This window comes from Salvelinus namaycush, unplaced genomic scaffold, assembly GCF_016432855.1.
Source record: "Salvelinus namaycush isolate Seneca unplaced genomic scaffold, SaNama_1.0 Scaffold165, whole genome shotgun sequence".
Lineage (NCBI taxonomy): Eukaryota > Metazoa > Chordata > Actinopteri > Salmoniformes > Salmonidae > Salvelinus > Salvelinus namaycush.
In genome coordinates, this window is record NW_024058397.1 from 151,260 (window position 1) to 167,151 (window position 15,892).

The 15,892-nt window shown below is 39.3% G+C and overlaps 1 protein-coding gene across 1 annotated transcript; it reads left to right on the plus strand.

The window, feature by feature from the left end:
* The first annotated feature begins 1,456 nt into the window (after positions 1-1,456).
* Positions 1,457-5,300, plus strand: LOC120037246 (GTPase IMAP family member 7-like). Its single transcript, XM_038983419.1, has 3 exons — positions 1,457-1,538; positions 3,490-3,579; positions 3,667-5,300. Exons 2-3 carry the CDS (start codon positions 3,498-3,500, stop codon positions 4,443-4,445), a joined length of 861 nt encoding a protein of 286 aa, XP_038839347.1. The 5' UTR covers positions 1,457-1,538; positions 3,490-3,497; the 3' UTR covers positions 4,446-5,300.
* The last annotated feature ends 10,592 nt before the right edge of the window (positions 5,301-15,892 follow it).

Consider the following 15,892-nt stretch of genomic DNA (forward strand, 5'->3'; position numbering starts at 1 on the left):
TGGTATGCCTGAAGGCATGACTGGTGGTCCCCGGTGCTGGTGGTATGCCTGAAGGCATGGCTGGTGGTCCCCGGTGCTGGTGGTATGCCTGTGGGTTCTGACTCTTATGTAGGTGTCATAACCAGCCATAAAATAACTACAGTGGTAGGTTCTGTGGGTTTTGTCTCTTATGTAGGTGTCATAACCAACCATAAAATAACTACAGTGGTCGGTTCTGTGGGTTTTGTCTCTTATGTAGGTGTCATAACCAGCCATAAAATAACAACAGTGGTAGGTTCTGTGGGTTTTGACTCTTATGTAGGTGTCATAACCAGCCATAAAATAACAACAGTGGTAGGTTCTGTGGGTTTTGACTCTTATGTAGGTGTCATAACCAGCCATAAAATAACTACAGTGGTAGGTTCTGTGGGTTTTGACTCTTATGTAGGTGTCATAACCAGCCATAAAATAACAACAGTGGTAGGTTCTGTGGGTTTTGACTCTTATGTAGGTGTCATAACCAGCCATAAAATAACTACAGTGGTAGGTTCTGTGGGTTTTGACTCTTATGTAGGTGTCATAACCAGCCATAAAATAACTACAGTGGTAGGTTCTGTGGGTTTTGACTCTTATGTAGGTGTCATAACCAGCCATAAAATAACTACAGTGGTAGGTTCTGTGGGTTTTGTCTCTTATGTAGGTGTCATAACCAGCCATAAAATAACTACAGTGGTAGGTTCTGTGGGTTGGACTCTTATGTAGGTGTCATAACCAGCCATAAAATAATGTAAGATATGTCACAACAGGTCTACATATATGTATCATGACAGTGTTGTGACCATCTTATGACAAGTTATGACACATTATGTCAGCTGTTATGACATATGACATGGTTATGACTGTCATAACATGTTATGATGCTGGGTGTCAAGTAAAGTGTTACCATTTTAAGTGTTTCTAAAATCCTCTCTGGGAAAAATGAATGGTGGAAAAACGATTGGAACCATTTCCCTGTTTGACAGCTAGGTTTTATGGGTAATATGACTCATGCTGTGGTACTCTATGGAGTTGGAAAGAGCAGAAACAGATCTGGGACCAGGTTAGGCAACTATAAAGTTACAACTACAGTATAAAGTTACATTTCAAATGCAGTTTTATATGTTATTACATTTGTAACCTTTTTTTGTGTCCCATGTGTCCAACACATTTCATCTAACCTAAAGATGTGGCCTATCTTCTGATTCTGGCAAGTAGCCAAGGTTAGAGTTAAAAAGCAACTACCAATCAGAATTCAGACCCTACCTGTCCTGAGTAGAATAATATTTGCCTAGCAGCACTCTCTCATTGGCTAGAAATGATTCGTTGCTGGGAAAATGAAACTTAACAGAATGTAAGGTGCAGCACATTGGGCGCTTTAGTTTTAGACCATTCCATTGGTCCTTAAGGTAAATCTCCACCCACCTGGGGCACCTGGCTCTGCAAAACCAGCAGGACCACTGCTTCAGCTCTCTGTGACAACAGCAGACAACAATATACAGATCTGTGCAACCACACTAAAAGTGAGTACTCAACTTAACTATCTTACTAATTAAATGTTGTACAACAATCTACTCTACAGTATTTGAATAACTGTAGCACAATATCAAGTAGACCTTTTATTGATACCAGATCTGTTAACATTTATGCATAAAAAATCATGTGATTACATTACTTATCATCAAAATGTCAAAACAGTAAAATCATGTAGCTGTTAACAATCACATTCTGCTATGTGTGTATTCATACACGTTTTAAAATTATAGAACAGTGAAAGGGGAAACATGGTTAGACTTTTACCTGAAACATTTACCTTGTTTAGTGCAGAGATAGTGCAGTATACTGTATCTTGTTTAGTGCAGAGATAGTGCAGTATACTGTACCTTGTTTAGTGCAGAGATAGTGCAGTATACTGTACCTTGTTTAGTGCAGAGATAGTGCAGTATACTGTACCTTGTTTAGTGCAGAGATAGTGCAGTATACTGTACCTTGTTTAGTGCAGAGATAGTGCAGTATACTGTACCTTGTTTAGTACAGAGATAGTGCAGTATACTGTACCTTGTTTAGTGCAGAGATAGTGCAGTATACTGTACCTTGTTTAGTGCAGAGATAGTGCAGTATACTGTACCTTGTTTAGTGCAGAGATAGTGCAGTATACTGTATCTTGTTCAAGGGGGTCGATCTTGGGTCAACACCCATCTTATTGTTGCTGTGAGGGACACACCTGCAGGTTTTTGTCGCTACTGACTAAGGTCGCATTCCACTGCTTAGACGTTGCATGCATCAACCAATGGTTGACTGACAGATTGCTGAAACACATGATGTGGTTAGCTGATATGTAAAATACCTATCCAGGCGTTGTAAGATCTGGTGTCAGCAACGTCAGAGCAGAGGAACAGAGGAACACGTACTTTGTGTTCAGACACCTCCTGATTTACACATTAAGTACTGGTTTCAGTTATACTGATTACACTTAATTATTGTTTGAACTCTTCCTGTCTGTCTACACAGTAGATGTAATGTAATGTAATTATTGTCTGAACTCTTCCTGTCTGTCTACACAGTAGATGTGATGTAATGTAATGTAATTATTGTCTGAACTCTTCCTGTCTGTCTACACAGTAGATGTGATGTAATGTAATGTAATTATTGTCTGAACTCTTCCTGTCTGTCTACACAGTAGATGTGATGTAATGTAATGTAATTATTGTCTGAACTCTTCCTGTCTGTCTACACAGTAGATGTGATGTAATGTAATGTAATTATTGTCTGAACTCTTCCTGTCTGTCTACACAGTAGATGTGATGTAATGTAATGTAATTATTGTCTGAACTCTTCCTGTCTGTCTACACAGTAGATGTGCTGTAATGTAATGTAATTATTGTCTGAACTCTTCCTGTCTGTCTACACAGTAGATGTGATGTAATGTAATGTAATTATTGTCTGAACTCTTCCTGTCTGTCTACACAGTAGATGTGATGTAATGTAATGTAATTATTGTCTGAACTCTTCCTGTCTGTCTACACAGTAGATGTGCTGTAATGTAATGTAATTATTGTCTGAACTCTTCCTGTCTGTCTACACAGTAGATGTGATGTTTGATGGTAATGGGAACACAACCTCTAACTGGTTTATCTGGTCTTAACAGCAGCAGCCAGGAAACGGTAGAATAATAACCATGTTTAGAATGTCATTTGACATGCCCCATATGAGTACATTATGTACGCCCTATCTTAGGGAATGTACTGTGTTTCACAACAGTTGTATAGCATATCGTTACTCTTTTTATAGTTTATAGTTTTATTGTTTTTATTATTTAAAAGTCAAATAGCTGAAAAAATAAATAATTTAGTCTTTCCTCATCTGTGAATGTTAGAACTTGGCCAAACACTTTGGATGAGTCACTGAAGAAATGTGGACTTTGTATTTTGTAATGAGGTCATCGTCTGTTTCCATGTGTTTGATTGGCTGCAGTAGTAGAGATGGAACAAGGGACAGGAGGGACTCTGAAGATTCTGTTCCTGTTGACACTCTGTCTGCAAGACTTCACTGGTCAATGCCAAGGTACACAAACACACATACTGTGCATGAACACACATAGTGTCTTGATAAATGGCTACTGAAAACGATCAACTTCTTGTCTGTTTCCAGTTTCAGGGCATCCTTCTAACCTGAGGATAGTTCTGGTGGGGAAGACTGGATCAGGGAAGAGTACAACAGGAAACACAATCCTGGGTAAAAATGTCTTTAAAACGGAGGCTTCTCCAGAGTCTGTAACTGCACAGTGTGAGAAACAGAGAGGAGTGGTGGGTGGGAAGAAGATTGATGTCATCGACACCCCGGGACTATTTGACACAACAATGTCTCAAGAAGAGATGAAAAGTGAAATAGAAAAGGCCATCTACATGTCAGTCCCAGGACCCCACGCCTTCCTGCTGGTGATCAGACTGGGGAGGTTCACAGAGGAGGAGAGGAACACTGTGAAGTGGATCCAGGAGAACTTTGGAGAAGATGCCTCAATGTACACCATCTTGCTGTTCACACATGGTGATCAACTGAAGGGCAAAACAGTCAAAGGGTTTCTGGCTCAGAGCAAAGCGCTACGGAGACTCATCAATATGTGTGGGGGCAGATATCACTCTCTAATCAATGACAAGAGAAGAGACAACACTCAGGTTACAGAGCTGCTGAAGAAGATAGAGGAGATGGTGGAGTACAATGGGGGAGAACACTACACCAGTGCTGCCTATGAAGAGGCTCAGAGAAAGATCATAGAGGAGAATATGTATAACTGTAAACTGGCAGCGTATGGCGGTCTAGCCACAGCAGGACTAGGGATGTTGTTTGCTTCACCAGTATTGGTGGCAGCAGGTGTAGCTGTAGGTGTCAGCCAAGGGTTTGAATGCACTAAGGAGATGCTAGGCTTTTAAAACACCAGGGGTACGTTCAGTTGGTCTTAACGTTTTGCTACGTATGGCAACGGTACTTACTGAATCATATAACAGTTCTTTCAAAACTATTTGCAATGTTATAGATATGCTAGCCGTGTGGCAGGATGGCCCTAGCAGGGTGTGAACGTGGAAAATGTTAACAAAACACTCCTGCTGCACTGTACACAATCACCCTCTCATCACCTATAGTTACAACGTTTCTCAACTCAAATCATGACCGTTTATTTTAGTGGAGGTGTATGTATCTAGTGGGGATACATAGTATATATTAAATGGTAGTGTATGTATTTAGTGGGGATATATAGTATATATTAAATGGTAGTGTATGTATTTAGTGGGGATACATAGCATGTATTAAATGGTAGTGTATGTATTTAGTGGGGATACATAGTATAAATTAAATAGTAGTGTATGTATTTAGTGGGGATATATTTAGTATATATTAAATGGTAGTGTATGTATTTAGTGGGGATACATAGTGTATATTAAATGGTAGTGTATGTATTTAGTGGGGATACATAGCATATATTAAATGGTAGTGTATGTATTTAGTGGGGATACATAGTATATATTAAATGGTAGTGTATGTATTTAGTGGGGATACATAGTGTATATTAAATGGTAGTGTATGTATTTAGTGGGGATACATAGTATATATTAAATGGTAGTGTATGTATTTAGTGGGGATATATTTAGTATATATTAAATGGTAGTGTATGTATTTAGTGGGGATATATTTAGTATATATTAAATGGTAGTGTATGTATTTAGTGGGGATACATAGTATATATTAAATAGTAGTGTATGTATTTAGTGGGGATATATTTAGTATATATTAAATGGTAGTGTATGTATTTAGTGGGGATATATTTAGTATATATTAAATGGTAGTGTATGTATTTAGTGGGGATACATAGCATATATTAAATAGTAGTGTATGTATTTAGTGGGGATATATTTAGTATATATTAAATGGTAGTGTATGTATTTAGTGGGGATATATTTAGTATATATTAAATGGTAGTGTATGTATTTAGTGGGGATATATAGTATATATTAAATGGTAGTGTATGTATTTAGTGGGGATACATAGTGTATATTAAATGGTAGTGTATGTATTTAGTGGGGATACATAGCATAAATGAAATGGCAGTGTATGTATTTAGTGGGGATATATAGTATATATTAAATAGTAGTGTATGTATTTAGTGGGGATATATTTAGTATATATTAAATAGTAGTGTATGTATTTAGTGGGGATATATTTAGTATATATTAAATGGTAGTGAATGTATTTAGTGGGTATACATAGCATATATTAAATGGTAGACCGTTTTTGAAAGCAGCCCAGGTGTTGACCATGTTTATCTTAGTGGATATATAGTATTGTCTTGTCTTTACTATGGATTAAATAGTGCATGTATTTACTGTGGATATATAGTATTGTCATGTCTTTACTATGGATTAAATGATATGACATGCTATTTTATCAAATCAATTCTCTGTAATTAATTTTACCTGATTAAACTAATCATGTTATTGGTAATTAACTAGGAAGTCAGGGCACCACGGAAGAATGTTTATAGAGCTGTTGTCTTCCTAATAAACTCTTAAAGACCTGGTAATCTTTTATATCAATAGCAGTCAATTATTAATCGTCACCTTATTCAGTCTCATCTGAATGTCGTAAACTTATTGGTTATCTTCCCGAACCCTGGCTAACAAGTTGAATCTGCAATACAACATGTGGTTTAATTATTTATTTACTAAATACCTAAATAGTCACACAGAACGACATATACACAGGATGGATCATACATTGATTACTAATTATGTCATAAAAGAAAACGTCCCAAGCGGATGAAAGCGATATGACGGCTAGTTACACAAAGAAAGGGGATTGGGTTTGAATGAAAGTGCGGGAAGACTGAGGAACAAAAGTATTGGGTCTCTATCGGACCTTATGAAGTTATGCTATCGTAAATACAGAATCTTATGCATTCTAAATAACCGCCCATTCGGAAAAGGAAAATGAAAGAAATATATTTTCTCTGAGCTGTGCTTCGATAGTTTGGTCGAAGATGGAAGGCTGGGTTGCCCAGCAGAGATCTCCCTTGTCCTTTGAAGAGTATTTCTGGGTGGATACGTTGTAGTCGTTCGTCTGGTGGTAGAACGGATACGATGTAGTACCCTGTCATTCCTTAGAGATTCTCCGTCCCTTCCCAGGCCATGCAAGTCCACAGCTGCTGCTGATAACTCGACGGCCAGGATGTATCACTTCTTTAGTGAACATAAGTCCCCCCTTGTTGGGTTCGATCTTGCTATTTACCTGCACGTTGCAAACCAAAATAAAAATGACCGTGGGTTGTCCTGGTTGTGGACCATTGTTGTGGCCCCCCTCTGAAGGTTGACCCGGATAGGATTTATGCGACTGAAGCAGGCCGCTCCAAGGCTGGGCAGCGGATGTCCAGTTGGTGATCACTGTTGCGGTCCCCCCTCTGGTGGTCTACCTTGGTAGGTCTTCTGGCAGCTGCAAAGCATCATAGGAATGGCCAGGAGATGTCCGGATTGTGGATCGACATTGCAGTCCCCCTCTGGTGGTTGACCCGGGCTGGACTTCTGCAAATGAAGAATTCCGCTCCAAGGCTGGGCAGCGGATGTCCGGATTGGGATCGTCGTTCCGGACCCGTCGTCTGGTCGTCCAGACTGGAAGATCTGGGCAGGTTGGCAGATGTTAACAACGCACACAAACTCATGAAATATATAATTAAATTTCTTCCCAAATGAGCGGCATTGTTGAACTAACTGATGGTTGTATGGGGAAGTTGGTTATGGCTCTATCACTTTCTAAGTGTCAAAAGAAAATGAAAGAAAATGAATGAAAGCATAAACAAAACAAAATAGAGTTATCCCACCTTAATCACCTAATTGGACTGTATTCTATATAAGTCCATGGTCTTGGCAAAATGACCCTATCGTGGCATTGTCTAATGTCATATCTAGGGCTTTCCTAATTTGCGGTGTGGTACTTAGGGCACTATCCTAAGTTGATAACTATATGATAAGTCTACAGTTGTAAGGCACTAGTTTTGGGCAGTCTAAAGGGATGACCTATGGACTTCTGGGAAGAAAACTGGTGAGTACTGTAGCTGTAGAGTCAAAGGCCTCAAAGTAAATGTTCAACTTTACTAAGGCTGGTATTTTGCTCGGACCCTTAAGTGATCCTAGCATAAATCCTAACTGGATGTTCCGTTGTACATGTGCGTTTATGCGTACGCAAGCACACATGTCAAGGGAAGAAAACAAAGTATCCTGGTAGACTACGACTTGTTCAGAATGAGTCTGATGTAATCAGGTAATTTTCAGGTCAATGCCTTGAGGTCAGTCAGAATTGGTGTCGAGGGAGTCTGTAGTGGTTTTACTGTCTTCCACTATTGCAGTGGCGGTAGGTATGAAGAAGTCTATTTCATAGCTATGTTATCCACGGAGGAGCTAACCTCACGGCGGAAGTACTCTCTAAGCACTGAACCAGTCGTATGCGGTGTGATCCTGGTTCATGACTTCTAATAACTTTTCTCCTGAATGGAGGGTTCTATTTATTAGTGGCATGTGTGTTGACCATCAGCAGAGTGTTTTGGTAATTCCCTTCCACGTGTTGCAATCTGAGTGACTACTAACTCCTCTGTCGCTATTATCAATAACAATTTGACTTGCGAGGACTCTAATCCTCTTACTGATTGTTGCTGGACTGACTGAGGTATTGGTACTGGTACTCAAGGGGACCAGTTGTCCTACCGATTTATTCTGAAATGTTATCCTACAGGAACACATGATTAGAGCATTTTACTAGCTGTCTTGTAGTGGCTACTACACATGGCAAGGAATGATTATTGTTGCCATTTGTTTTGGAGGTGGAAAAGTCCACTGGACTTCCTTTACGACCAGTGTGGTACACTGGTACACCTCAGTAATATCTTAGATGTGTTCCTCACTGTCAGGGGAGCTCACAGGGGACGTTTACAACAAGATTTGTTTCCTGCTTTGGTGGCCTTGTACAGTGTTGCACTTAGTCTCGTCCCTCACACCGGCCTCGATGAGGCTCATCATGGGTTTGGGCTACTATTCCCCCCTTACTATTCCCCCCTTTTGTGTCTCGGGACCCCCCCACCAGCGGGTGGTTTTGGTATCCGAGGCGCAAACAAAAAGGTTGGACCCTATGTACGAGTTGTCAGTGGTCGCACTGTTATGAGAATGGCTGTACCCTTTCAACCAAATCTCCTGGTGTTTGTGCACAACGCTCAGTGGCTGTCGAGGCCTGTCAGTCACCACACCATCGCATGTGGCAACCTCTTCAGTACCTGCGAACTGAGACGAGGATATCTGTCTGTGATATTTCAAGGTGTTTCACCAGTGGGAGTCATCGGGTCAGTTGCTGGACTAACACCGTTAGTGTCATTGTAAGGGTGACAGTCCCCCACAAAGCAGAAGATGTATCATCGGAAGCAGAGTACACTCTGCGCATCAACGTTTTTCTTGCTGAGGTGCTTGCGGAAGTGTCCGAAGGGCAAGATAAGTTAACTACTGTATTGCATGACTGCAAGGAGGAGGGAAGTTGCTCATTCCCAGATGCAGCTGGCTCAAAATCATGAAAATAATGGTCAATCAGGTTTGCTGATGGGATGTTTTGAGATATCGTAATATCTCCTTGGATCCGATTCTGTCCCAAGAGGTTTCGAAACGTCTTTTTCCCAAGGGGTGATTTCGACAGATACCCCTCACAGGTCACAGGCACTGTGACCTGTGACCATACATGGTTGGTTTTCCAATCCATTAGTGGGAGTAACCGATCCATCAAGTCTGCTCCAAGTAGCAGAGGTTCAAATTCGAGGCTGGTAACATACACAGGGTGAACGAGCGATACGTCCTGGAAGTGTAGTTTCAGCATGACTCTCAATGTGAAAGGCGATGTAGTCTGAGTGAAACCTCGAAGTGTAGTGTCGCATCATTGCACTTTTAACCAACTTTTAGTTGGCTTCAACGCCATTTTGAGATCATTGAACAATGTTTGAGAGATGACAGATATTGTCACACCAGAATCAATTAGCGCATGACAAGTTAAGCAGTCCTCCAGGACTGTTTCCAGGTATGGCCGTTTAGAGTCGTGTCTAGTGGACATATTCCCCACAAAGTGGAGTGGTCGTTCGCAACGACGTGATGTGCTATTTCTGTTCAAGGTGAAAGCAGATTTACTTTTCGGATTTTGAGTGAGCTTGGCTTTAACGACGCTTTTGCCCTTTTTCTTTGCAACCTATGTATCAGAGTCTATAGACAAAGCCTGTGGGCTTGTTTCTTGATCAAGCGGCCGTGGATAGGGTCTCGAGTGACAGTGGTAGAAATTAGATTTTTAACGTCCTTGCTAAGGGTGTTAATTCCTGCGGACCTGGTGTCCGGCAGTTCCCCGTCTAGTCCTTGTGACTTATCTTTTACCTATTTCTCAAAATCTTTCTCCCTTTAGTTCTTCATGCAGTGGAACATTTAGAGAACATTGATCTATGTTTTGATCATCCTTTAACCCTTTGTTACCCTTGTGCTCTGACACTTTGTGTTGGTTGGGTGCAGGAACGTAATGAACAGGTCGATTGTAGCGGTTGTCGTTTCGATGGCGAAGTACTTTACAGTTATTTCGACCACGGTGGTTATTGGATTCGTGGTTTCGTGGTAGAAACCGTTGTTGTCTCTCAATGCTCCAATACCTGTTAATGCACCCTTTAACTGGAGTGACTGCTCCTGGTCAAACTTCACAACCGAGTGGTCAGGGCTCTTAGAGTTGCCAGTTTTTGATGCCTCAAAAGCTGTGCTTGCAAGCTCTCTGAGTTGTAAGATAGGCAAGCCAACGTGGGCTGCAGGGCCCAAGTAGGTAATGAAGGTGGGATACATGTTCGATAGAAACATTTGTTTAAATGGTAACAGCTCTTCCATTCCTGTTTCAGTAAGTAGACCAAAGTAAGCTGAACGAAGCCTATGATAGTATGCTTTTGGGTGTTCGTTCCGAGCTTGTTTGACAGTGTTAGCCAGTAAGCTATCGTGTTTGCGAGTCGCAGAACCACTGAATTCTAATTTGAAAGCTGTGGCAAGTTTAGCGTAGTCATTTAGCACATGTTGCTATTGTAGACGAATGAACCTCGTCAAGTGTCTATTCAGCGTTTGCTTCAACAGGTAAACCCTTTCAGAACCCGTAGCGTTCGTGTAGCCATCCAATGCATCCTCTATGTCAGCTAGGAACATCTCAGTATCGTTTGGCTTACCTAAAACGGGGTCAAAGGTGGGAAATTCTTGACGTGTTTGTCAAGGTATTCCGCGTCAAGCGGGCTTCATCCTGTGGGGAAGTTGGTGCCGAAGGGCCAAGAGGAGAAGGCAAGCTTTGGCTTTGTTGGCGAAGAGGCGGCATATTACTCATTGCCAAATTGCCAAGAGAAGACTGAGGGACACCAGAGGGAGGCAAACTCTAAAACCTATCGTCTTCGCTCCTTTGAGTACCGGACTTTGGTTGCTTGGTTAGGTAGTCACGCTGTAGCTCGTGAACGTTCTGGAATTCCACCAGGTTGTACCTAAGGGTGGTATTCTGCTGCATAGCAGAGTCCACTTGAGTGCTTAAATGACTGAATTTGGACACGTGAGTGTCGCACTTGCTCCTTTCGGTCTCAGACTTGTCTGTCATGGTTTGCAGATCGAGGTCTTGAGTACGGAGCGAGAGAGTCAGTGATGAGATTTCCGCCGCTTTCTTAGACAAATCCATCTTCATCACCTGAGTTCTCTCATCATTCATTTGGTCAGTGACTTCAATGAGTTGGATTTGTCATCCAACTTTGTCATTGTGTTCATTAACTGATCGTCTTTGGTCTGTGGAATTTGGAGCAGAACATTGTTACTTTTGGGTAAAAGTTCAAAGTTCATACCAAGTTGCCATACCATAAGCTCATGCTATATTCTGGCTGGTATAGTCAAAATTCATCCCTTCAGCGTGTCGATCGTCACCTCCACGTTGAAATTTGTCCTTTTTAACGTATGGACAGCAGTCCTCACGTCATCAGGAACATAAGAGGTTGACTTTCGTCAATGCGCATTTGTAGTGGGGGATAGAAGGGTGTATATCATAGTTCACAACCAATGCCTGTTCACTTGGGCGTGGCCACTGTGAGAGCATAGTTCACTTATGAAAACAATTCTCTCATTTAGAAGCTAAAATTACATTTAATCTTTTCACAAATAGTTTAATATTTAAACATTTAAATTGCACAACAATTCCCTGTGAATCTCATAACTAGAATGTCTAGACTTTCCAAGGTACAGTTTATGTCATCCTATCATGAGTAATAATGTCTCAGACGACAACTGATCTGACATCACATTTTCTAAGTACCAACGGATACTTTCAACTGGTTGGATTACCGAAATATTGTTCCATTCCCCAACCTTTTGATGTTACCATACTCTCTCTATGTTAACAAAGGGCTTTCCAAGAGTCCATTCTGTAGAGTGGAGAGAAAAAGGGAGAAAGGTATTTATGGGGGGGTCATAAACCTCCGCCAACAGGGCAACGTCATGACAGTATGTATTAAATGGTAGTGTATGTATTTAGTGGGGATATATTAAATGGTAGGGTATGTATTTAGTGGGGATATACAGTGGGGCAAAAAAGTATTTAGTCAGCCACCAATTGTGCAAGTTCTCCCACTTAAAAAGATGAGAGAGGCCTGTAATTTTCATCATAGGTACACTACAACTATGACAGACAAAATGAGAGAAAAAAATCCAGAAAATCACATTGTAGGATTTTTTATGAATTTATTTGCAAATGATGGTGGAAAATAAGTATTTGGTCAATAACAAAAGTTTCTCAATACTTTGTTATATACCCTTTGTTGGCAATGACAGAGGTCAAACGTTTTCTGTAAGTCTTCACAAGGTTTTCACACAATGTTGCTGGTATTTTGGCCCATTCCTCCATGCAGATCTCCTCTAGAGCAGTGATGTTTTGGGGCTGTTGCTGGGCAACACGGACTTTCAACTCCCTCCAAAGATTTTCTATGGGGTTGAGATCTGGAGACTGGCTAGGCCACTCCAGGACCTTAAAATGCTTCTTACAAAGCCACTCCGTTGCCCGGGCGGTGTGTTTGGGATCATTGTCATGCTGAAAGACCCAGCCACATTTCATCTTCAATGCCCTTGCTGATGGAAGGAGGTTTTCACTCAAAATCTCATGATACATGGCCCCATTCATTCTTTTCTTTACACGGATCAGTCGTCCTGGTCCCTTTGCAGAAAAACAGCCGCAAAGCATGATGTTTCCACCCCCATGCTTCACAGTAGGTATGGTGTTCTTTGGATGCAACTCAGCATTCTTTGTCCTCCAAACACGACGAGTTGAGTTTTTACCAAAAAGTTATATTTTGGTTTCATCTGACCATATGACATTCTCCCAATCGTCTTCTGGGTCATCCAAATGCTCTCTAGCAAACTTCAGACGGGCCTGGACATGTACTGGCTTAAGCAGGGGGACATGTCTGGCACTGCAGGATTTGAGTCCGTGGCGGCGTAGTGTGTTACTGATGGTAGGCTTTGTTACTTTGGTCCCAGCTCTCTGCAGGTCATTCACTACGTCCCCCCGTGTGGTTCTGGGATTTTTGCTCACCGTTCTTGTGATCATTTTGACCCCACGGGGTGAGATCTTGCATGGAGCCCCAGATCGAGGGAGATTATCAGTGGTATGTCTTCCATTTCCTAATAATTGCTCCCACAGTTGATTTCTTCAAACCAAGCTGCTTACCTATTGCAGATTCAGTCTTCCCAGCCTGGTGCAGGTCTACAACTTTGTTTCTGGTGTCCTTTGACAGCTCTTTGGTCTTGGCCATAGTGGAGTTTGGAGTGTGACTGTTTGAGGTTGTGGACAGGTGTCTTTTATACTAATTTTGTCTGTCATAGTTGAAGTGTACCTATGATGAAAATTACAGGCCTCTCTCATCTTTTTAAGTGGGAGAACTTGCACAATTGGTGGCTGACTAAATACTTTTTTGCCCCACTGTATAGTGTATATTAAATAGTAGTGTATGTATTTAGTGGGGTGTATGTATTAAATAGTAGTGTATGTATTTAGTGGGGATATAGTTAGTATATATTAAATGGTAGTGTATGTATTTAGTGGGGATACATAGTATATATTAAATGGTAGTGTATGTATTTAGTGGGGATATATTTAGTATAAATTAAATGGTAGTGTATGTATTTAGTGGGGATGTATTTAGTATATATTAAATGGTAGTGTATGTATTTAGTGGGGATACATAGACTAAATGAAATGGTAGTGTGTGTATTTAGTGGGGATATATTTAGTATAAATTAAATGGTAGTGTATGTATTTAGTGGGGATACATAGAATAAATTAAATGGTAGTGTATGTATTTAGTGGGGATACATAGAATAAATTAAATGGTAGTGTATGTATTTAGTGGGGATACATAGAATAAATTAAATGGTAGTGTATGTATTTAGTGGGGATACATAGAATAAATTAAATGGTAGTGTATGTATTTAGTGGGGATACATAGAATAAATTAAATGGTAGTGTATGTATTTAGTGGGGATACATAGAATAAATTAAATGGTAGTGTATGTATTTAGTGGGGATACATAGAATAAATTAAATGGTAGTGTATGTATTTAGTGGGGATACATAGAATAAATTAAATGGTAGTGTATGTATTTAGTGGGGATACATAGAATAAATTAAATGGTAGTGTATGTATTTAGTGGGGATACATAGAATAAATTAAATGGTAGTGTATGTATTTAGTGGGGATACATAGAATAAATTAAATGGTAGTGTATGTATTTAGTGGGGATACATAGAATAAATTAAATGGTAGTGTATGTATTTAGTGGGGATACATAGAATAAATTAAATGGTAGTGTATGTATTTAGTGGGGATACATAGAATAAATTAAATGGTAGTGTATGTATTTAGTGGGGATACATAGAATAAATTAAATGGTAGTGTATGTATTTAGTGGGGATACATAGAATAAATTAAATGGTAGTGTATGTATTTAGTGGGGATACATAGAATAAATTAAATGGTAGTGTATGTATTTAGTGGGGATACATAGAATAAATTAAATGGTAGTGTATGTATTTAGTGGGGATACATAGAATAAATTAAATGGTAGTGTATGTATTTAGTGGGGATACATAGAATAAATTAAATGGTAGTGTATGTATTTAGTGGGGATACATAGAATAAATTAAATGGTAGTGTATGTATTTAGTGGGGATACATAGAATAAATTAAATGGTAGTGTATGTATTTAGTGGGAATACATAGAATAAATTAAATGGTAGTGTATGTATTTAGTGGGGATACATAGAATAAATTAAATGGTAGTGTATGTATTTAGTGGGGATACATAGAATAAATTAAATGGTAGTGTATGTATTTAGTGGGGATACATAGAATAAATTAAATGGTAGTGTATGTATTTAGTGGGGATACATAGAATAAATTAAATGGTAGTGTATGTATTTAGTGGGGATACATAGAATAAATTAAATGGTAGTGTATGTATTTAGTGGGGATACATAGAATAAATTAAATGGTAGTGTATGTATTTAGTGGGGATACATAGAATAAATTAAATGGTAGTGTATGTATTTAGTGGGGATACATAGAATAAATTAAATGGTAGTGTATGTATTTAGTGGGGATACATAGAATAAATTAAATGGTAGTGTATGTATTTAGTGGGGATACATAGAATAAATTAAATGGTAGTGTATGTATTTAGTGGGGATACATAGAATAAATTAAATGGTAGTGTATGTATTTAGTGGGGATACATAGAATAAATTAAATGGTAGTGTATGTATTTAGTGGGGATACATAGAATAAATTAAATGGTAGTGTATGTATTTAGTGGGGATACATAGAATAAATTAAATGGTAGTGTATGTATTTAGTGGGGATACATAGAATAAATTAAATGGTAGTGTATGTATTTAGTGGGGATACATAGAATAAATTAAATGGTAGTGTATGTATTTAGTGGGGATACATAGAATAAATTAAATGGTAGTGTATGTATTTAGTGGGGATACATAGAATAAATTAAATGGTAGTGTATGTATTTAGTGGGGATACATAGAATAAATTAAATGGTAGTGTATGTATTTAGTGGGGATACATAGAATAAATTAAATGGTAGTGTATGTATTTAGTGGGGATACATAGAATAAATTAAATGGTAGTGTATGTATTTAGTGGGGATACATAGAATAAATTAAATGGTAGTGTATGTATTTAGTGGGGATACATAGAATAAATTAAATGGTAGTGTATGTATTTAGTGGGGATACATAGAATAAATTAAATGGT

Coding starts and splice junctions, on each gene's coding strand:
- LOC120037246 (XM_038983419.1), top strand. CDS start 3,498: ATGGAACAAGGGACAGGAGGGACTCTGAAGATTCTGTTCCTGTTGACA. Junction 3,580..3,666: donor CTTCACTGGTCAATGCCAAG/GTACACAAACAC, acceptor GTCTGTTTCCAG/TTTCAGGGCATCCTTCTAAC.